The sequence below is a fragment of the Babylonia areolata genome, chromosome 3 (genome assembly GCF_041734735.1).
Source record: "Babylonia areolata isolate BAREFJ2019XMU chromosome 3, ASM4173473v1, whole genome shotgun sequence".
Lineage (NCBI taxonomy): Eukaryota > Metazoa > Mollusca > Gastropoda > Neogastropoda > Buccinidae > Babylonia > Babylonia areolata.
In genome coordinates, this window is record NC_134878.1 from 27,525,046 (window position 1) to 27,547,418 (window position 22,373).

At 44.5% G+C, this 22,373-nt stretch overlaps 3 protein-coding genes across 4 annotated transcripts in view; 1 reads left to right on the forward strand and 2 right to left on the reverse strand.

Annotated features, from left to right (window-relative positions):
- Nucleotides 1-974: 974 nt before the first annotated feature.
- Nucleotides 975-7,696, reverse strand: LOC143280536 (protein SLC31A2-like). Of its 2 annotated transcripts, none has more exons than XM_076585223.1 (5): nt 7,623-7,696; nt 5,521-5,754; nt 3,566-3,632; nt 2,691-2,796; nt 975-2,105 (listed from the first exon to the last, which is right to left on the reverse strand). In XM_076585223.1, exons 2-5 carry the CDS (start codon nt 5,539-5,541, stop codon nt 1,763-1,765), a joined length of 537 nt encoding a protein of 178 aa, XP_076441338.1. In that variant the 5' UTR covers nt 5,542-5,754; nt 7,623-7,696; the 3' UTR covers nt 975-1,762. The 2 variants fall into 2 exon arrangements, with proteins under 2 accessions (XP_076441338.1, XP_076441340.1); XM_076585225.1 differs by lacking the exon at nt 7,623-7,696 and adding an exon at nt 7,476-7,613.
- A 226-nt stretch (nt 7,697-7,922) lies between these two features.
- LOC143280537 (intraflagellar transport protein 25 homolog) lies at nt 7,923-11,407 on the forward strand. Its single transcript, XM_076585226.1, has 4 exons — nt 7,923-8,087; nt 9,298-9,404; nt 9,649-9,717; nt 10,214-11,407. The coding sequence occupies exons 1-4, from the start codon at nt 7,996-7,998 to the stop codon at nt 10,363-10,365; spliced, it is 420 nt and encodes a 139-aa protein (XP_076441341.1). The 5' UTR covers nt 7,923-7,995; the 3' UTR covers nt 10,366-11,407.
- An 87-nt stretch (nt 11,408-11,494) lies between these two features.
- Nucleotides 11,495-22,373, reverse strand: part of LOC143279906 (uncharacterized) — a 39,499-nt gene continuing 28,620 nt past the window's right edge. Inside the window, exons 12-21 of the mRNA XM_076584227.1 lie at nt 21,624-21,821; nt 21,083-21,295; nt 20,745-20,929; nt 18,844-18,905; nt 18,101-18,369; nt 16,748-16,860; nt 16,331-16,395; nt 15,536-15,702; nt 14,722-14,873; nt 11,495-13,810 (exon numbers count right to left, since the gene is read on the reverse strand). Of these exons, the coding sequence (XP_076440342.1) occupies nt 13,616-13,810; nt 14,722-14,873; nt 15,536-15,702; nt 16,331-16,395; nt 16,748-16,860; nt 18,101-18,369; nt 18,844-18,905; nt 20,745-20,929; nt 21,083-21,295; nt 21,624-21,821 (1,619 nt within the window). The 3' untranslated portion in view covers nt 11,495-13,615. The remainder of the gene's footprint in view (nt 13,811-14,721; nt 14,874-15,535; nt 15,703-16,330; nt 16,396-16,747; nt 16,861-18,100; nt 18,370-18,843; nt 18,906-20,744; nt 20,930-21,082; nt 21,296-21,623; nt 21,822-22,373) is intronic.

Consider the following 22,373-nt stretch of genomic DNA (forward strand, 5'->3'; position numbering starts at 1 on the left):
TGGGTACCTGACAGAAAAGTCACAGTCACTGGGTACCTGACAGAAAGGTCACTGGGTACCTGACAGAAAAGCCAGTCATTGGGTACCTGACAGAAAGGTCACTGGGTACCTGACAGAAAAGCCAGTCATTGGGTACCTGACAGAAAGGTCACTGGGTACCTGACAGAACAGTCACTGGGTACCTGACAGAAAGGTCACTGGGTACCTGACAGAAAAGCCACAGTCACTGGGTACCTGACAGAAAAGCCACAGTCACTGGGTACCCGACAGGAAAATCACTGGGTACCTGACAGAAAAGCCAGTCACTTGGTACCTGACAGAAAAGTCAGTCACTGGGTACCTGACAGAAAGGTCACTGGGTACCTGACAGAAAAGTCACTGGGTACCTGACAGAAAAGTCACTGGGTACCTGACAGAAAAGTCACTGGGTACCTGACAGAAAGGTCACTGAGTACCTGACAGAAAAGCCACAGTCACTGGGTACCTGACAGAAAAGCCACAGTCACTGGGTACCTGACAGAAAAGCCAGTCACTGGGTACCTGACAGAAAAGCCACAGTCATTGGGTACCTGACAGAAAAGCCACAGTCACTGGGTACCTGACAGAAAAGCCACAGTCACTGGGTACCTGACAGAAAAGCCAGTCACTGGGTACCTGACAGAAAAGCCACAGTCATTGGGTACCTGACAGAAAAGTCACAGTCACTGGGTACCTGACAGAAAAGCCACAGTCACTGGGTATCTGACAGAAAAGCCACAGTCACTGGGTACCTGACAGAAAAGTCACAGTCACTGGGTACCTGACAGAAAAGCCACAGTCACTGGGTATCTGACAGAAAAGCCACTGGGTACCTGACAGAAAAGCCACTGGGTACCTGACAGAAAAGCCAGTCACTTGGTACCTGACAGAAAAGTCAATCACTGGGTACCTGACAGAAAGGTCACTGGGTACCTGACAGAAAAGTCACTGGGTACCTGACAGAAAAGTCACAGTCACTGGGTACCTGACAGAAAGGTCACTGGGACCTGCCAGAAAAGTCAGTCACTGGCTACCTGACAGAAAAGCCATGGTCACTGCATACCTCACTTCGATGACAACAACACAACAAAAAGGAAAAACAATAACAGAGAGAAAAAGAAGAACTGAAAACAAAGAATATTTGTTACAAATATTTTCCTTACATCATATAAAAATTGACAGAGAAAAAAAACAGAGAAAGAAAGAAAGAGAAATCTGAAAAAACAACAACAACAAACAAAAACAAACCACCACCACTATGAGCCGAAACAGTCATTACAAATCAAAATCAATACACAAAACATACACCACATCTCTCTGCTCCAAACAAACATACAAAAATCTACTGCCAAACAATCTGCCATTCCAAGTCGAGTGTTTTTTCCTCCAAATAAAACCATCACCACACTATCCCCCCACTCACTGCTACAGTCTGTAAGTAGCTCTGCTCACACTGACAGGTGATAAAAGTAAAGTTACCTAACTGTCTAATTGACAATGTAATCTTTTGTCCTTCTCTGTTTGTACAACCCCACCCTGCAGTCTGCATGCAGCTCTTGTCAGACAGGTGTTAAAAGAAAACCACCACCTGACTTTCTAACTGACAAAACAACGTCTTGTTCCCCCTCATCCGCCCCCCTCCCATCCCCCCCTCCCCACTTCTGTTTGTACAACAAGGGTCTACATGTGACTCCCGTCACACAGGTGATGGTCCCCCCCGCCCCCCCGTCTGAAGGACAAGTGTCTACATGTGACTCTCGTCACACTGACAGGCGATGGTCCCATCCCCAGCAGCACCCCCTCCATCGGCCAGACTAAGGGGCTGCAACTCCTGCTTCTTGCCGTGGAAGCCGCAGTCCAGGTTGACGGAGAGCCCACAGCGACTCTGGGGGTGCAGGAGAGGCGCCAGGAAGCTCTCCTCCTCCATCCAGCCAAAGAAAAAGTAACCCAGGCCAAGGCCCACCACTCCACCTACCACCAGCCATGCATTGTAGGTCATCACCGCCAGCATGAGGAGGTAACCCCCAATGAACTGGACCACGTAGAGCAAGGTCTGGATGATGTGCCCTTTGTTCAGCATGTAGCGTCTGACCATGTGGTGGGGATGGAGGGTGGAGGATGGGCAGAAAACCACAAATAAATCATACTGATATTGTTACTCACTCTTTTTAAAAAATGTAATTTATTCAAACTGATTTTGCGTATCACACACACTGCACTACATTCATTCACCATTCTTTTTCCTTGGTAGTATTTCTTGTCATGCATACCCACTAACATCTGTAATCTGGATTTTTTTTTCTTTATTAGCATTTCCGCATTACATACAAAAGCAAAATTAACAGAAATGCACATATACACAAAATTCACACAGAAGCACGTTTTCCATGTATTGATCTAAACACAGACATGTAACTAGAACCGACAGAAATACACATTTACACAGAAAATCCACACAGAACTACATTCTCCATATATATACTAACAGAGACATGCGCACAAACACAATGCATAAACTTTCTCAAACAACCCCAGTATTCACTCCACCTACCTTCTTGCTACAAATTTCTGTCTCAAACACAAAATGTCACATAAATAAACATGTAATAAACATTGCACACACAAAAAAACTGTACACACAGACAGACAGACAGACATACACACTGACCAACCTGCAGTGCATGTTAGGACAGCGACGACCTTCCCTGACCCGTATGTACTTCAGTCCTTGGTACAGAATGCCCATCACCACCAGACCCAGGGCTGACAGAAAGGCCTCTGGACACATCAACCATCATTGTATTGAACATTGTGTGTTGTGTTGTGTTGTGTTGTACTTTTTTTTTTCTCTCGCAAGGCTTGACTAAGCGCGTTGGGTTACGCTGCTGCTGTGGTGTAGCGTATATGGATTTGTCCGAACGCAGTGACGCCTCCTTGAGCTACTGAAACTGAAACTGAAAACTGTACTGCACTTCAATCCTTGGTACAGAATGCCCATCACCACCAGACCCAGAGCTGATAGAAAGGCCTCTGGACACATCAACCATCACTGTATTGTTGTGTGTTGTGTTGTGTTGTGTTGTGTTGTGCTGTGCTGTGTTGTGCTGTGCTGTGCTGTGCTGTGTTATGCTGTGTTGTGTTGTATTCAGTCCTTGGTACAGAATACCCATCACCACCAGACCCAGGGCTGACAGAAAGGCCTCTGGACACATCAACCATCATTGAATTATTGTGTGCTGTGTTGTGTTGTGCTATGTTGTATTGTATAACTGTACTAAACTGTATTACTTTTGGTCACAACAGGTTTCTCAATGTGAAACTGGGGCTGTCCTCCTTGAGAACAGTGTGTTGCCACAGTGCACTGGCACTGCACTGAGACCATATGCTGTTCCCAGGGAGAGCAGCCCCCATTTCACACCAAGAAATCTGATGAGACGAAAAGCAATCATACAAATTACACAATGCAATACAAACACATTGCATAATCTGTGTGCAATGTATGGGGACTGTGTTGTGTGTCTTCCTCTTTTCCCTGGTCAGGACCAACCTTTCTTGGAGTGGATGATCCAGGAGGGGAAGAGAAGGGTGTCTCCATACTCCACATGGAAAGTGGCCTGAAACACAGCACACACTGTCACCACACCCTGACAGTCAACACTTCTGACAGTCAATGAATGATCATGACTATGACAGTGAATGAATGATTGTGACTGAGAGTGAATGATTGATCATGACTCTGAAAGTGAGAGTGAATGATTGATCATGACTGAGAATGAATGATTGATCATGACTCTGAGAGTGAATGATTGATCATGACTCTGAGAATGAATGATTGATCATGACTGTGAGAGTGAGAGTGAATGATTGATCATGACTGAGAATGAATGATTGATCATGACTCTGAGAGTGAATGATTGATCATGACTCTGAGAGTGAATGATTGATCATGACTGAGAATGAATGATTGATCATGACTGAGATTAAATGAATGATCATGACTCTGAAAGTGAATGACTGATCATGACTCTGAGAGTGAATCCATGATCCTGACTTTGACAGTGAATGAGCAGAAACAGACACAATAATACCTGTAAACTGGTACACTTTTATTCATTCTTAACCCCTATGCTGCCTATATCATATGACGAGATAACTCGTCATCGCAAGCATGTACGCTTCGCTGCCACAAAGACGAGATAACTCGTCATCGAAATATTTGGACTTTTCCCTGCTTGGCATTCAGTTTGTTGACAAAAATGCTTGTAGCTTTAGCTTGGGGAATCTCTCTATATTCTATTCATAGCTAGAAACACCGTCAACATCATGAGGCAGTCCTTTATTTGAATGTTTTGGTTGGGTTACTGGCCACAGTGTTTGCCTGGCTCCTCTCCTCGCTCGCTCAACAAAATGTCAGACTGACACCATGCTCAAGATATGTGATCATGGCGAACTAAATCAACCAAGATTGCTTTCTTTAGCTGATGCTCAGAAAGAATTGAAGTGTAAATTCGAAGGAGAAGACAGTGATGAACATTTATAGGATGATTTGATAGAAAATAAAGGAAGCAATCAAGAGAGTGGCCAAGACATGACTATCATTTGTATCAATGAGTGATGCCGGCTGTACAGGTGTAGCAGACGACATGAAGTGACTGAATTTTTAGCAGGACACAGTGTGAGTGATTTTCTTGGCACTCAGCCAATGCAGCCTGATGAGAACTGGATAAAGTGACCAGTGTGAGAGTGGTGAAGAGGAGGGGGGTGGAGATTGAGGGGGTGTGGCCTCACATCCACATTATCATTTGGAGAATTCACAATGCATTGTGTATCTATCTCTTTTTAAAAATTTTTTTTAAAAACTGGTTGTTCTAGTATGATATTGTGTGTGCTGATATCCATTTCGGCATTTGTCAAGAAAAAATGTTATTTTAGTGCAAATTACCTGACTAATGTTTGTAATGAACAAGTTGAAAATATGACAAAAAACAAAACACTGATTTCAAAGCAACAGCATATCACTAAAAATATATGAAATGGGAAAACATCATGTGTTTTGTATGCTTTATTCATTTACCTTTCCAAATATATATACACTTTTATGTGTCTTTCTTCAATAACAAAGAGCACAGAATTTTTTAAAAATTTATACTCCTTTTTTTGTGAATAAAAAACCCCTGGCAAATAGATTTCACTTAAATCTTATTTTCCTGGCAGTGAAAGAGATAATTATTTAGGGAGGTTTGACAGAAAACATCTCTGCACAAGCACACATGTACACACATCCACAATAAGCATGCACACGGAAACAGTAATAAAACCTTAAATAGGTTAAATGCACACACATGAATTGCACAGCTACACACAGCATAAGACAAATATAATACAAAGTTCAGATAAATATTACCATTGCCCTCAAACTGCAAAAGCAAATTTAATTTTTCCACACGGAAAACACATTATCAAACACACACACACACATACACATGTGTACAGTATACATACTCTGTGCATGTGGTTCTGCATTATCGTTGTGGGAGTATCACCAACACCTGTTTGAACTGTCTGTGTATGTTGCCTGTAGGGTCAACTGTGTACTTGGACAAAGCAGTCAGAATACTGCAGTGTAATCAGCAGAAGACTGAGCAGAACTTCTTGGTTACACAGTCAGTGGATAATCTTTTTCTCAATACTATCACCGACCCTCAGAAAAACAGGTTAACTTTGAGACCCGTATATCTGAAAAAAGAATATATATGTCATCATTCTGTTCATGAAATATATCACCACAAGACTTCATTTCTTTTAATCTCTACCTTACACAGTTTCTGAGTTTGTGATTTAGAATGATTATGTACTTAATGTTTCCAACTTATAAACAGTAGATCTATACATAACCAGTCACAGTTTACAAACAGATACAGATGTGATATCATCATATATGCCTTAACTATGAGCTTGTGTGAGATGATATGAGCCAAATAATACAGCTGCAAGGCTTTTCATTATTTTATGCCTTATCATGTTAAATTTGAAATGCAAAGAATTATTAGAAAGCCTTAAAAATTAACCTTTAAAATTCATTGAAAACGTTGGTCAGTCGTTCTTATCTTCAATGATTAAGTTCAGGTTTTTGTATCCATATCTAGAAACTATTTTTTTTGTTTTGTCTCCAAGTACAAGTCCTGCCATTTAAATCATAAATGGTTCTTCATCTTTATCCGTTGAGTGTCCACAATATTCAGGTTGATTATTCTGACACTTTTGGGGGGTTGATGAGAAAAAAAAAGAAAAAAAGAAAAAAGAAAAAAGTTTTTCTTTACTGCAGGAGGCTGCTAGCTCTTGACCAGAATAGGTCTAGAGTCTCTGATGTCACAGCAGCCTCTGTCAAGTTGTTGTTCCACTCCTGGATGTATGTGGCAGGAATGAGTTTTGTTGATAGTCTCGTACACACTGGAGGCGGTCTAGCTGGTGGGAGTGCAATCTTCTGTCACGTGAGGTTGCAGCTCTGAGTTTTGATTTTCCATCAGACAGGGCCTTTCCAAACTCCACATGTACCAAGTCATGTCTGATCTTACAGAGTATGGTGAGCCGTGCAACCTTTCTCCAGCTCTGCAATGATGTCCATCCTAATTCACTGATCGTTTGAACACTTGCATATTGGTGTTATTTGTTGTTAACAAAACGGGCTGCTCTTCATTGCACTGCCTCGATGGTGGTGATGTGGTCTTTTGTGTACGGGCCCCAAACTGTGCACGCATATTCCAGGACTGGGCGCACCAGTGCTTTGTAAGGGGTCTCTTTGATATTGCGAGCACTGATTTTCAGATTGCGCCTCAGGAAACCTAGGGTCTTGTTAGCTTTACTGATGATGTTTTTTATGTGTAGGTCCCAGCTTAGATCTTGAGAGATGGCAACCCCCAGGTATTTGGTCGAAGTGACATTTGCCAAGATCGGACTGTGTAGATGGTAGTTTGTTCTTTCTTTTGGGGCTGATGACTGGAAGAGTGGTACATTTGCCAGGATGGAAAGCCATGTCCCAACTCTTTTCCCACTTTTCAAGCTTTTGTAGATCCTGCTGTAGATCATCTTGGTCTTGGCTTCTTGTTATTTGCTGGGAGACAGCTGTGTCATCCGTGAAGAGACATGTCTGTGAGGAGAGATTTTCGGGCAAGTCATTAATGTAGACCAGGAAAAGACTCGGTCCTAAAACGGAGCCCTGAGGTACTCCCGATTTGACACTGACAAAGTCTGATCTGGTTGCGTTACTGGTAAACAACTACATATCCATTTTCATTCAGTTCCTTCAGTCACGTATTTCCGCTGTTAATTTACTTATGGTTACACACACACACACACACACACACACACACACAGGGCACATGCTTGCACGTTTGTAAACTAGTCATTACTAAGCTTCAGTCATCGTGCATGAACCAAGTAAATATGTACTGTATCACCTTTGTCGTTAACCTAGTCCTTATCCAGAATCGGTGCCAGATTAAGCAGTTCATCTTGCTATTTGTATGTTACGAACAACAATAGTAAACTTCTTAAAGCAGAAGGTCGATGACAGTCAGTATCAAATGAAATAAAACAACGAAAACCTGTAACAGCTGTGTAACTTGATATTCTGTAACAGTACGCCCATCACATTGATATCACTGCTACTGCAGACGACTTGTGGTTTCAGATCCGCAAGAGCGTATAAATATCTGAATTTATACAAACAAATGTCAACGTGAGCAAAACTACATAATTATCAATACACTTGTTCATGTATATATTAAAGTATGAAATCCATGAAAATAAACAGTTGCCCAGGTCCAGTATACTTCTATTTCAGATGGAATGCCACTCCGAATGTTAAAATCTTTGGACGAATCAGGTAAACAGACACGTGCGAACATCCCGTTAGCCAAGAGAGCAGCATTCCTCGAGCCGACAAGTTTCGCCTGGAAACGTGAAAACACACCCAAAATGTTTGACGTTGCTCTGGCAAACGGAGGCGCGCAGATCATCCTGTCGACATCCAGTGATGATGCACATCCACCAGAGGATATGATCGATGGGTAAAACCAGTCTGAAACTGTTTTCTGTTTTGTTCATAATTGTTGGCCTGGCTTTGTTGTGTTTACGCCAAACGGTGCTTTTCTGTTGTTAAAAATTCCTGAGATAATCATTTAAGAAAACTGGGGATCTTGTGCATATGCAACGACCAACAAAATCATTTTTTGTTCATTTTTAAAGGAGTAAGAGTGATGCTTGTAAATGAAAAATACTCTGTGTGTGTGTGTGTGTGTGTGTGTTCTCACCAACGTCATGGGTATCAATAGAAAATTCCTTTGCTGTTTGTAAGGGTTAGCAACATTTCCGAGTTTCCCACCCTCTCAATAATTCCATCATCTCTAATCATAATGTTTTTATTTATATTGCAAACAAATGATATCATTTGTCGGCTCACAGGCTTCTGTAGCCATTTGCCTGAATATGTAGAATGAGTGTTGTCTTAAGGAAAAATTCTGAAGAAGAAATCCACTCTGATATGTACAATGTATATGCAGGCACTGAAGGCCAGGCTAGCACATTAAATTATACTGCTGTCAGCCATCTGCCTAGCAGATATGGTGTAGGGCACCTACCTTGAGAAACTGCAATTGATGTAGAATGATATTTTTTCCTCACATACTTAAAAGTTATTTTGTTATTTTATTCGTACATTGAGAAATTCATCTGGAACTTGCCCTCAACCAAGTGTCTGTCTGCTGAGTTTTGTTATTTTTATATAAACATTCCTGAGTTGGCAATGTGCTTTGGGAGCGTTCTTTCCTTTCTTTTCAGTGTTTCACTGGAGTATTGCTACTAGATTAGTCCTTTCCCCCAAATCCAATCTATCACAATGCCATTGTGCGAACATAAATGTTCAAAGGTTGTGAAAACCACCCTAACTTTCCACCTGTAACCCACAAGGAACTGTTGGGCTTTGAACCATGAACATCACAGACATGCAGACTGTTTCGCATCATAGACACGCAGACTGTTTGACACCACAGACATAAAGACTATTTCACTTCACAGACATGAGGACCGTTTGACATCACAGACATAAAGACTATTTCACTTCAAAGACATGAGGACTGTTTGACATCACAGACATGCAGACTGTTTCACGTTACAGACATGCAGACTGTTTCAAAGCTGAATGTTCTTACCGCTGTGTAGTGTGCTTTTGTGTCTGTCATAAGATGTAGGGCTGACACTGTAGTGATGCTGGTTTTAAAGGAAGGAGGAGACATTCTGGACGACAACTGGTTTGTTTCCCCAGGAAGTGGTCATTCGATTCCAAGCTTTGACCAGTATCAACAAGGTGCAGCTGGCCTGCTGTAATGGTATGTATATGTATGTGTGTGTGTGTGTGTGTGAATGCATGCATGCATGCCTATGTGTGTGTGTGTGTGTGCATGCATGTGCATGTGTGTGTGCAGTTTGAGGAAGACCTTACTGTTAGGGTTAAAGCCCATCAGTGTGGAGTGTGGTGTATATGTCTGTCAGTCTGTGTGTGTTGTTGTCAGTGGGAAGTGCTGGGTTCTGTTGTCATCCTTTGAAGCCTGACAGACACCTTGTGTTTTTCAGTGAAGGACGTTGTCTTGGAGACCAGTGAAAACGAAAATTCAGATTCCTTCGAACCAATGGCAGAAAAAGGTTGGAGACATTTTGCTTTTTCTTATTTTGTCAGTCTGTTTGCCTAATTCAGTCAGTCATTCAGTGTGCCTGTTTTTCTTTGCTGTCTGCCATGCACACAAACACACATACATTCATGAACACACACACATGAACACATACATGCATGAACACCCATCACATTTATATATTTTTCTGCAGCACATTCAAACTTTTGATTTATTGCAGATGAAATATTAATTAAAAAAAAACCAAAAAAAACCACACACACAAAAACACAAAGCCAAAACACTGTTGGACTTGGGGTGGGGATTGCGGGGAAGAGGATTAGGGGTTACAATGTTAACAGTCGGGTCTGTGCTGGAGCTCATTCATACACTTCTTGCTATTCTCTGTCTCTGTCTCTGGAACAGACACACACTCACACACACATACACACATGCACACACACCACATACACACACACACCAACACTGGATGATACTTAGGGTAGTGACAAAGTGTGGAACTGTTTCAGAGCTGGACAAGCTGGACAACCAGGTGCAGACAGAGGACTTCAGTGGAGGGGAGAGGAAGGCGCACTGCCTGCGAATGGTCATCAAATCTGGACACGACCACTTCGTTGCTGTGTATTCCCTCAAGGTGGACGGCAAAGCCATTCATGGATAAATCTTTTCTTCTCTCTCCACTGTGTGAAGAATCCTTGGGAAGTTGCACACAACTGTTCACTGGATTCCTCCAGGTCTGTCAGTTGTGTGTCAGAGCCTGGGTCTCTGCAAATGGTTTTCCTGTCCATGGGGTCCAATATTTGAACTTTTGATTCTGAGCAAGAGTGTTACATTTTGTGATGATTATAAATTACTTGCTGGGAAAAAAACTATTTATTGTCAAAGTTCACTGTTGCAAGAAGCGTTTGTTTTTTGTGCATGTTTAGTTTTCTGTAGAGGACATTTCACTTGAATGTGTTGCAGAAATGATGTGGTATACTGAGGGATCCATACAGAATGAGTGGGAAGTAGGCAGATCATAATTATAATTTGCTCAGGTCTTGGGCAGTTGTTTTTTTTTCTGGACACATTCATTTCTTTATGTGAAACATTAGCCTGATGAGGACAGAGCAAAGGATTTAGAAAACCAAACCAAACCATCCAACAGTATTAAACAACAGAAAGAATCTCTCTCTCACACACGCACACACACACACACAGAGCATTGTCTGTTTAGCTAAATGTTAAAACAAGGATTGGATTATGTGTAGCCTCTTTCCTTTGTTCAAAATGTGAGTGAGTTTGTATGCATTGAATTATTTTATTTGAACAGGATTTCCGTATGATTTTTATTTGCCTTTGGTTATTAACATCTGTTTATGCAGGATGCGTTCTTATGTGTTGCATGCATTGTTGTACTGGTGTGTGAATGTTCCGTCCAGAATAACTGTGATACATGATGGTAAGGACTTGCAGTGTCAAATTTGAATTTGCATGTCACATTCCATTTTTCATTTTACGTCAGTTCTTTTATTGTGTTTTTTTTCTTTCCTTTTCCTTACTTATATTTGTTGGTCACCGTGTCTTTGTGTGGAATGGCTAGTGTTGGACAATATTTGACATGGGTTGTGTGGGCACTGCAGTTTTCAGTTTTGGGGGCTGGTTGTGCAAAGAGCGTGACAGATTTAATTTCTTTACAAAATAAATAAACGTTGCTTTACTGATTATCTTGTGTGTGTGTGTGCGCGCATGTGTGTGTTGTGTTGTGTGAATCTGCTATGTTACTCAAGAGTGCACACAGAGTGAGTCAATGTATGTTCATTTTTTATTTTTCAGCAGGCAGAATTCAATCTTTAAGCCATTGCAAAACAGAGAAAAACACAACACAATAACATTATTTGAACAGTGTATTTTTTATCAGACTAAAGTTAACAAAAAATCAAATACCTGATTTAATTACACATACTTAACGGTGACCCAACTAGTGCAGACTCCGGCAGGGGTCTGACATTCCTGTCCTGTGCAAACTACTATCCGCCTATGAGGAGAAAACGAAAGCAACTACGGCCGATAACCTCCCGGAAGTGGGTAACCTCCCCTCTGTCCCGCTGGCTAGCGCTCTCTTTTTCCAGCAGCCATCATGACTCCTGTTCCTGTGCTCTTCATACGGCTAAGTTTTTTTTCGTATTTTCTGCCTGTCTTATACTTTCAAAGAGCACTTAACAAAGTTTGTAGTCAAATATAGATTTATTGTTAAAAAATCACATTTCTCTGCAGGTTTTATTCCACATTTCAAGTAAATCAGTGAAAAGTAAAATTTTTATAATCAGCTCCATAGAAAATTAATGAATTGTAAGGTTTTCGCAATCAGCTCCAAAGAAAATCAGTGAATAGCACAGTTTTAATTAACTCCAAAGAAAGTCAATGGAACTTTAACTACGCTAACATCAAGGTTAAAATTTTATGTCCCATAGCCTTTTATAGTCATTGGAGTAGTGAATTCATGCTAGTTAAAGGGAACTTAAATAATCAACTCAAAAATCAAACAAAAAATCAAGGAATACTAAAGTTTTAATAATCAACTCGATCCAAAGAAAGTCAATGAATATTCAAGTTTTGATAAACAACTACTGGTATGTAACACTGCGTACTGCCCCCAATGCTTTACACATGACACAACACAGGTGTACACACACATAACACAGGTGTACACACATACGGCACAACACTGGTGTACACACACACATGACACAACATGTGTACACACACATAACACAACACAGGTGTACACATACATAACAGGTGTACACACACATAACACAGGTGTACACACAAGGAAATGTTATCACTGGTTAATATACTGGATTCATGACACTTCTTTTGTGGCAGGCAAGTCAAGACCAGCTTGCACAAGTAACGAAGAAAAAATACATCAATAAACACATACGTAACTAGTTTATTCTGGGCATGAAAACATTATTTTGTAGTACACTTCCATGATCCAATAGGAGTGAAAGGATAACTGAAATAAAACAGCTATAGTGTATATATATTTATATAACAACAAGTAAGATGCCTGAAAGAGAAATGAAAGTGGGAAAGAAGAAAATAAAATGACCTCAACCATACGGATACCGAGTGGAAAGCATTATATTGTAAAATATACATATTTGGTTTTAAGACCAGGGAGGGAGATGAGAAAGAGGGGGGTGGAGGGGGGGGGGGAAAGTGGAAGGGAATGGTTTCTGTTAGGTACACACCATCTTGCTACATTTTGCAACTGTGATGCAAGTGTGTGAATGTACGTGTGTGTGTGTGTGTGTGTGTGAGGCTGGGGGTCATTCTGGGACATTTCACACTGACATTGAAGCTAGGTGACCACATCAGCAGCCTATCAGAATACCAGGGCCATAGCATGCCCTGTGTGGACCAGTCTTGAGCTTTCCACAGTTCAGGGACTGACTGCTGTAGTTAGGACTCTGCCTCCTTGTCCTTTCTCCGCTGACAGAAATCAAGGCGTACGGGCTGAAACCATCTTGTAGGGAACTGACAGTAAAACAAGAGGAAGGAAGGAAGGAGAAGAAGCAGAAGCACACTATTCAAAGCAACAGCTGCAGATTTTTTTGTTTTGTTTTTTTTGTTTATTAATTCCCCTCACTTCTGGTCGCATCTACATATATTTTAACATACAAACACAGAAACACACCTATCTTTTCTATTAAAAAAAATGGAAGAAAAAAAGAAGCTAGAAACCATATGGAAACAGTAATGAATGAGAAAAAACTTAACAACAACAAAAAACAAAACAAAACAAACAAAAAAACACCAAAAAAACAAACACCAAAAACACCAAATAAACTGGATAAGAACGCTGCAAGAGAATAGGGAAACACCGACAGCAGTGGCCTCCATCACCACTGCCCCCTCCCCCTTCACGGCGCCAGCTTGTAGCCAGCAGACTGGTAGCCCGGGTTGCCGAAGGCCGGGTAGCCTGAAGGTCCTGTCTTCAGCACGTAGTCATCACCGCCGTTGGAGGAGGGTGGGGAGGAGGTGGCCATGAACTCCCCGTAGGTCATCTTGCCTTTGGTGCTGCCACCACTGGAGTCCGAGCCCATCACGGGCTGCTTCTGCACACGTTATATATAGCGCGCTGTGACGTCATGCCTTGCCTTACGTCATCGTGGAGGAGACGTTTTTGACTCGACGTGTAAGGAAGGTGCTCGCTTGCAGACAAACTCCTCTCTCTCTCTCTCTCTCTCTCTCTCTCTCACGTGCACACACACACACACACACACACACACACATATATATATAAATATAAACACACGCACGCATGCCCACACACATATGCGCACACATACACACAACGCGCGCACGTACACTCATTCATAAGCACATGCACGCATACACCCCCGCGCGCATACACCCCCGCGCGCGCACACACATACACAAATATAAGCACACACACACACAGAGATAAAGGAAGAAAGAAACGGTGAATGGGCTAGCGGGAAGGGACACAGACAGACAGACGACAGACAGATTAACAGACAGACAGATTGACAGACAGGCACAGACAGACAGAGGTACTGACAGAGAGACAGACAGACTGACAGATAGAAACAGACAGACAGACAGACGGAGGTACTGACGGAGAGACAGACAGAGGTACTGACAGAGAGACAGACAGACAGAGGTACTGACAGAGAGACTGACAGACAGATGTACTGACAGAGACAAACAGATTGACAGACAGACAGATTGACAGACAGACAGAGTTACTGACAGAGACAGACAGATTGACAGACAGAGGTACTGACAGAGAGACAGACAGACTGACAGACAGAGAGACAGAGGTACTGACAGTGACAGATTGACAGACAGACAGACAGAGGTACTGACAGAGACAGACAGACAGAAGTACTGACAGAGACAGACAGATTGACAGACAGAGGTACTGACAGACAGACAGAGGTACTGACTGACAGAAAGACAGAGGTACTGACAGACAGACAGACAGACAGACAGAGGTACTGACTGAGAGTCGCCTGGCCCCCCTCATCTCCAGGAACTTGCAGAGGCCGATGAGGACGGCGACGAGGACGAGGGCGAGGACGACAGCCAGGATGATGATCTCTGTCTCCGTCAGACCGCTGCTGCTGGGGCTTGCCGCGTCCACCCGGTCCCCAACTGTATGTACCCAGGGTGCACGGCGTCACCGTCTTCATTGTCAAGTGTCACTGTTTTCGTCGTCGTCGTTGTCGTCGTCACAGTCATCAACGTCATCGTCGTCATCATCGGCATCGTCGTCATCATCATCATCAATATCATCGTCCTCATCATTATCATTATGTGTGTGTGTGTGTGTGTGTGTGCGTGTGTTCGTGCGTGCGTGCGTGCGTGCGTGTGGTTAATGTGACACGGAATACAGGAATGCTTGACGTCCCACCACTTGTTATCGGTCTTTGATTCGTGGGTTTCTGAGGGTGGGGACGTGGAGAAAGGTGTGTGGGGTTCTGTCACCCTCAGTGACGATCATTTGGACTTGACGTGTGTGCAACACAGTTGGTACACTGAGCTGGAAAGACACAGGCATGGAGGAAGAGGGATGGGGGAAAGGAGAAGAAGAAGAAGAAGAAGTTTCGTAGTGTCAAAGCATGCGGACTGATCCATATTCGTTACACAATATCTGCAATAACTAACTAGCTAAGTAACTGACTGACTTAAATGAATGAATGAACAAAGAAGAAGAGGAAGAAAAGAAAGAAGAAGAAGCGGAGCAACAGCATCATCAGCAGTGGATGGGGGGACCCCCCAGTCACACGGCCTGAAATGAGGAGTCAGGCAGGTACCACGGTAGGACTCCCCGACGTCCCTCAGCTCCAGAGCTCCATAGCCCTCGATGGTCTCCGTCCCCAGCGCTTCCGCCGCTGATGTCACTTTCTGCTTCACAGCTTCCGTGGCCACGTCGCCCTTGAACTTGGTCTGAACCTCAAAGTCCACGATCAGACTTCCGGGTCTGGGGGACAGAGAGTGGGGGTGGGGTGGCGGGGTGGCATGGGGGGGTCAGGTGAGGTGGTGCACATGTGTGTGTGCATTGTCACATCTGTCTGTTGTCTGTCTGTTGTCTGCGTGTCTCTGTCTGTCTATCTGTCTGCTTGTTGTCGGTCTGTCTGTCTGGTCTACCTCTCCTGCATGTAATCAATATTTTTCCTCCCTTCTCTGACTTTCAGAATGGGTGCATGTATGCGTGCGGCATGCCTTTGGCGCGCAGTGACAACTGTCCATTACATGGCTACACTGCAAAGCACTACACCACATGGGCACGCTCAGCGAACCCCAACACACCTTCATCCACACACGTGTACAAATGCAAACATAAAAAACCAAAAAAAAAAAAAAACCATGCACACACACACCCACACGCTCACAAACGGATTGATCCATACACGCAATACTGCAAATAAATAAATACATAAATAAATATACATATATATATATATGTGTGTGTGTGTGTGTGTGTGTCTGTGTGTGTGTGTGTGTGTGTGTGTGTGAGAGAGAGAGAGAGAGAGAGAGAGAGAGAGAGAGAGAGAGAGAGAATCCGAAACGAGACGGACGGACAGAGGAGACAAAGAAGTGGACTTTACCTGAAGGCCAGGATGACCACCTTGTGGAACCGTTTACCAAGACTCTGTTTGAACTTGGCTTCCAGCTGTCACCACACACACACACACACACACACACACACACACACACATCGTTGAGTAGACCTGTCACCGAAAGCATCGTTTGATAGTTCTGTCATGTAAAGCATCACTGAATATATCTGTCATTAACAATACCGTGGAATAATTCTGTCATTAAAGAACATCTTTGAGTAAACTTGTCATTCAAAGCATGGTTTAATAATTCTGTCGTCAAAAAACATCGCTGAGTAAACACGTCATTAAAAGCATCGGCAGACGGACGGACAGACAGACGGACGGATGGACAGACAGATACACAGATGGACTGACAGACATAAGGACGGATGGACGGACGGGAGGGACAGAGTGAGTACCGACCCGAGGCAGCAGGGAGGTGGCGGCCTGACGGAACTGTGCAGACAGCGGGTCACTGTAGGCCGGCACGTACTGCACGTCGGCGAAGCGGACTGACAGCGGGGTGGCGTAGGTCACTGTCAGGCACACAGCCAGGGGTTGATGCAAGGGTTGATGCATGGATTAGGTGTTGATGCAGGGGTTGATACATGGATTAGGTGTTGATGCAGGGGTTGATACATGGATTGATGCAGGGGTTGATACAGGGATTGATACAGGGGTTGATGCAGGGGTTGATGCAGGGGTTGATACATGGATTGATACACGGGTTGATGCAGGGACTCATGCAGGGGTTGATGCAGTGATTGATATAGGGTTTGATACATGGATTGATACAAGGGTTGATATATGGATTAATACATGGGTTGATACAAGGGTTGATACATGGATTGATGCAGGGGTTGATACAGGGATTGATACATGGATTGATACAGGGGTTGATACAAGGGTTGATACATGGATTGATGCAGGGGTTGATACAGAGATTGACACATGGATTGATACACGGTCTGATACATGGACTGATACATGGATTGATACATGGGTTGATACAGGGATTGATACACGGTCTGATATATGGACTGATACATGGACTGATACATGGATTGATGCAGGGGTTGATACATGGATTGATGCAGAGGTTGATACAAGGGTTGATACATGGATTGATGCAGGGGTTGATACAGGGGTTGATACAGAGATTGACACATGGATTGATACACGGTCTGATACATGGACTGATACATGGGTTGATACAGGGGTTGATACAGGGATTGATACACGGTCTGATATATGGACTGATACATGGATTGATGCAGGGGTTGATACAGGGATTGATACATGGATTGATGCAGGGGTTGATACAAGGGTTGATACAGGGATTGATACAGGGATTGATACATGGATTGATGCAGGGGTTGATACAAGGGTTGATACATGGATTGATGCAGGGGTTGATACAGGGATTGACACATGGATTGACACATGGATTGATACATGGATTGATGCAGGGGTTGATACAAGGGTTGATACATGGATTGATGCAGGGGTTGATACAGGGGTTGATACAGGGATTGACACATGGATTGATACACGGTCTGATATATGGACTGATACATGGATTGATACATGGATTGATGCAGGGGTTGATACATGGATTGATACACGGTCTGATACATGGACTGATACATGGATTGATACATGGGTTGATGCAGGGGTCGATGCATGGATTGATACATTGGCTGATGCATGGATGAGAGAGAGAGCGAGAGAGAGCGAGATACAGAGACAGAGACAGAGAGAGGGCCAGACACTGACCTAGTTGCTGACAAACGCCGAAGCAGACCTTGGCAGCAGAGATGACTGGTTTCTCCACGTGTTTGGTGATGGCACCCCCGTCCCTGATCTTCCCGCCCTTCTTGGCGAAGAACACGTAGCGACACTCAGACAGGTCCAGGTCAGCAGGGTCACCCGTACTCCGTCTTCGGGTGAAGACCAGGCTGGTGCGGCTGTCGGCGTGTCCCCCGCTGAGGATCTGCGCGTCCTGCTGGGAATCCACCCGGGGTGGCTTCTGGTCGTACAGCCAGCTGGGGGGACAGGGAGGGGGGTGGGGGGGTGCGGTGGCGGGACGTTCACTTTTTTTTTTCTTTCTCGTATTGTTTTCTTGTTTTCTTTATCAAAAACCTTTTTTTGTCCCCCCCCCACCCCCCAGCTAAAATATGTTCCCTATATCTATCTTTGTCTCTCTGTCTGTTTCTCTGTCCATCTATCTGTCTGTATCTTTTTTTCTGTTTGTCTGTGTTATATATTCCCTTTTTATGAGGGCAGGATAAAAACAAGCCTTAATGTGTTTGCGTTTCCCTCTTTTCTCCCCTCAATAACAAGTCTGTGCGTTCGTACGTTCGTTTGTTCGTTCCTTCTCTCTCTCTCGCTCGCTTGCTCAAGCACGTCCCTTCACACACACACACACACACACACACACACACACACACACACACTGCAGCAGGCCAACACACGGAGGAAAACCGGACAGAACAGGGGATGGAGGTGACGTCACTCACCCATCCTGGACAAAGGGATTCCCGTCCGTTCCAACTCCGCCGTAAATGACGTCCGTGTTTGCCTGAAACCACACAGTGGTCGGTCGTCAGCTGATGCTGTGGGCGTCTTGCTGCTGTTTTGTTTTGTTTTGTGGTGATGGAGACCAGTCAATCAGTCCTCAGCTGATGCTGTGGGCCTCTTCCTGCTGCGGTTTTGTTTTGTTTTGTGGTGATGGAGACCAGTCAACCAGTCCTCAGCTGATGCTGTGGGCCTCTTGCTGCTGCTGTTTTGTTTTATTTTGTGGTGATGGAGACCAGTCAACAAACGTACTCGAAACGTTAAAGATGAAAGGTTTCGTAGCCTTTATCGGCCGTGGGGGCAGTGAATACACATTCACTGTGTCTGGGGGCTCGGCATGAGAAGGCGGGGCCTGTGCCTCTTTTTCCTTTCACAGTCCAGACCAGGTATGTTTGTGTACCCACTCACGTCTGTGAGGAAACTCGGAGTAGAGTGCCTTTCCCCAGGACACAGCCCCATGCCCAAAACGGAGGCCTCGAACCCTGACCACTGGTGAACACTGGGCCACAAGTCCCACACCTGACTGATACCGCCTCGGCGTCTCGTCACAAACATTACACAAAGTGAAAGGTGCCCTTTCCAAGGCTTCACTTTCAGCTTGCAGCGAACAATCTCCACACTTTCAAACGCCCTCTCCTCACTGCTTTCAAAAAATTGAAACACACACACACATTCGAACACACACACACACACACACACACCACATTCACACACAAACACACACGCACGCACACACACATACACACACACGTAACACACACACACACACACACACACACACACACACACGCACACACACACACACACGCACACACACACACACACACATACTGCACACACATTCACACACACACACACACACACACACACACACACACACACACACACACAGACACACACACATTCACACACACACACACATACATAAACACACACACACACACGCACGCACACACACACACACACACACACATAACACATACACACACACACACTCACGCACACATACACACACACACACACACAACGAGGAAGCATTTACCCGAGCGAGGCCATGTCCGTGGGTTCAGTCTACGGAGCACAATACACATCCACTACATCACTAACAATTAAAAAAAAAAGTGGAAATATTTACACCTCTTTCGAACACCAGATGAGCCTGATACCCAGACAAACATCCAGAACTCCAGCCCTTCGTACAACAAAAGCAATACAGACCACAGCACTGAACAACGAAACCTTCACAGCACCAAGACCCCAGCGCTGAACAACGAAATTTCAGTACAGATTCCAGCACTGAACAACGAAACCTTCACAACATACAGACCCCAGCACTGAACAACGAAACCTTCACAACATACAGACCCCAGCACTGAACAACGAAACCTTCACAACACCAAGACCCCAGCACTGAACAACGAAACCTTCACAACATACAGACCCCAGCACTGAACAACGAAACCTTCACAACACCAAGACCCCAGCACTGAACAACGAAACCTTCACAACATACAGATCCCAGCACTGAACAACGAAACCTTCACAACATACAGATATCAGCACAGAACAAAGAAACCTTTTAAACACCAAGACCCCAGCACTGAACAACTGGACCTTTGGGGCGCAAGGCAACAGGTCTATCGGGTCTACTCTATCCAAACAATTTATCATTTTTCCTCCTCTCCACTATAATCAAATTCTGGCCCAGATAGTCAGGACAGCAGATGCCTCCTCTGTTGTTCTGGTGGTCACAGTCGGACACGACTATTTCGTCATCAGAGAAGACGAGGTTGGGGCACAAGGCAACAAACAGGTCCATCAGGTCAACTCTAGGAAAACTTACCATTTGTTCATTGTCAGAAAAGCCAAGGGCAATCCACTGGTCACTGGCCACGTATTTGGCGCTGATGTTGAAGGTGATGAGGTCAGTGCTGACGTCATAGGCCCAGGCGAAGTCCAGGCCGCAGGTCTTGGCGGCACAGGCCCCGCGGTTACAGTCTTCCTCCTCAGGGGCCTCCGTGACGTCAGCTGTCACACAGCAACATGGCCACGTCAGCGTTGTCACACAACAAGGGCACGTCGTACACACACACACACACACACAAACACACACACAAACACCTCCCCCCTACACACATATACAGACACCGACACCCCCCCACCCACGCCCACGGGACTCACGGTAGAAGTTGAAGGCAGCAGCGCCCCTCTGCCCATTGTGACCGTGGTACTTGAGTTCGTCCTGCCTGTAGAAGTCCGGCAGGGACACGTTGGGGGTTTCCAGGGCAGAGTTGGGGGAGTGGTTGTACAGACCCCGGCCATCCCTTTGCTGACCCACTGCCCACAGCACGTGCGTCACCTCGTTGTCCAGGCTGTGGTCAGTGACGTCCTGGGCTGTCCGCACAGTGCACACCGCTCATTATCACCGTCATAACCATCATCACCATCATCCCTAAGTGCCATCATCACATCAGTGCCATTATAACTACACAAAAATTAACTCTCTCTCTCTCTCTCTCTCTCTATATATATATATATATATATATATATATTTATATATCAAGGCCTGACTAAGTGTGTTGAGTTATGCTGCTGGTCAGGCGCCTAGCGGATGTGTTGCTGCATACATGGATTTGTCCAAATGTAGTGACACCTCTTCGAGAAAGTTAAAAATGGAAAGTGAAACATCATTCCCCCAAGCTCCCACACTCCTCTGACCTACCCCTCAGCTTTTTCCTGAAGACCATGACGGTGTGTTCCCCCTCCTCCCACACCAGGCCTGCAGTCAGAGAGTTGTCTCCCCCCAGGTACTGGTCATGGACCGGCGTGGAGCGGTCCCTGGTGTAGTAATCCCCGATCCGAGAGTAGCCTCCCCTGGCACTGCCGATCACAATGTCCGTGCAGTCCATGGCGTGTAGATCTGTCAGGTAGGCAGGGATGGATGGATGAATGAATGGATGGAGTGAAGGATTGGTGGATTGATTGGTGGATGGATTGATGGATGGAAAGAAGGATAAATAAATGGATAGAGGAAAGGACGAATAAGTGAATGGAGAGAAGGATGGATGGATTGGTGGATGGAGGGAAGGATGAATGTCACGCTCTGAGGTGACAGATAAGCGCGGCCGCTTTTGTGAAAATTGTCGACTGCTCACGCAGGACGAGCGAGCCAGAGTTAAATCCCCTCTTGTTTTCCCTGTTCAGTTCGAACGAAAGATGTTTTGAGAGTCATTATCTAATTCCTATATAACCGGGAAGATTTGGCGGGAACACTCTGTTAGAATGAGTCGACTTATTTCTGGCTCTGTCAGTCAAGGGGTGACAGGTCAGGAAAGACCAGAAGCTATTGCTGTCTTAGGTTCAGAGATCTGTGTTGGCCACCCCTGTTGAGAGCGAGATTCATGGGTCCGTTTGGTTAAGAGTTGGTGATGGAGCGTTAATTAGTCACTTGATTTGCGAACGCTAGAGGAGT

Coding starts and splice junctions, on each gene's coding strand:
- LOC143280537 (XM_076585226.1), top strand. CDS start 7,996: ATGTTTGACGTTGCTCTGGCAAACGGAGGCGCGCAGATCATCCTGTCG. Junction 9,405..9,648: donor GCAGCTGGCCTGCTGTAATG/GTATGTATATGT, acceptor TGTGTTTTTCAG/TGAAGGACGTTGTCTTGGAG. Junction 9,718..10,213: donor CGAACCAATGGCAGAAAAAG/GTTGGAGACATT, acceptor GAACTGTTTCAG/AGCTGGACAAGCTGGACAAC.
- LOC143280536 (XM_076585223.1), bottom strand. CDS start 5,541: ATGCAGAACCACATGCACAGA. Junction 2,797..3,565: donor GATCATCCACTCCAAGAAAG/GTTGGTCCTGAC, acceptor TGATGTGTCCAG/AGGCCTTTCTGTCAGCCCTG. Junction 2,106..2,690: donor TGTCCTAACATGCACTGCAG/GTTGGTCAGTGT, acceptor CCACATGGTCAG/ACGCTACATGCTGAACAAAG.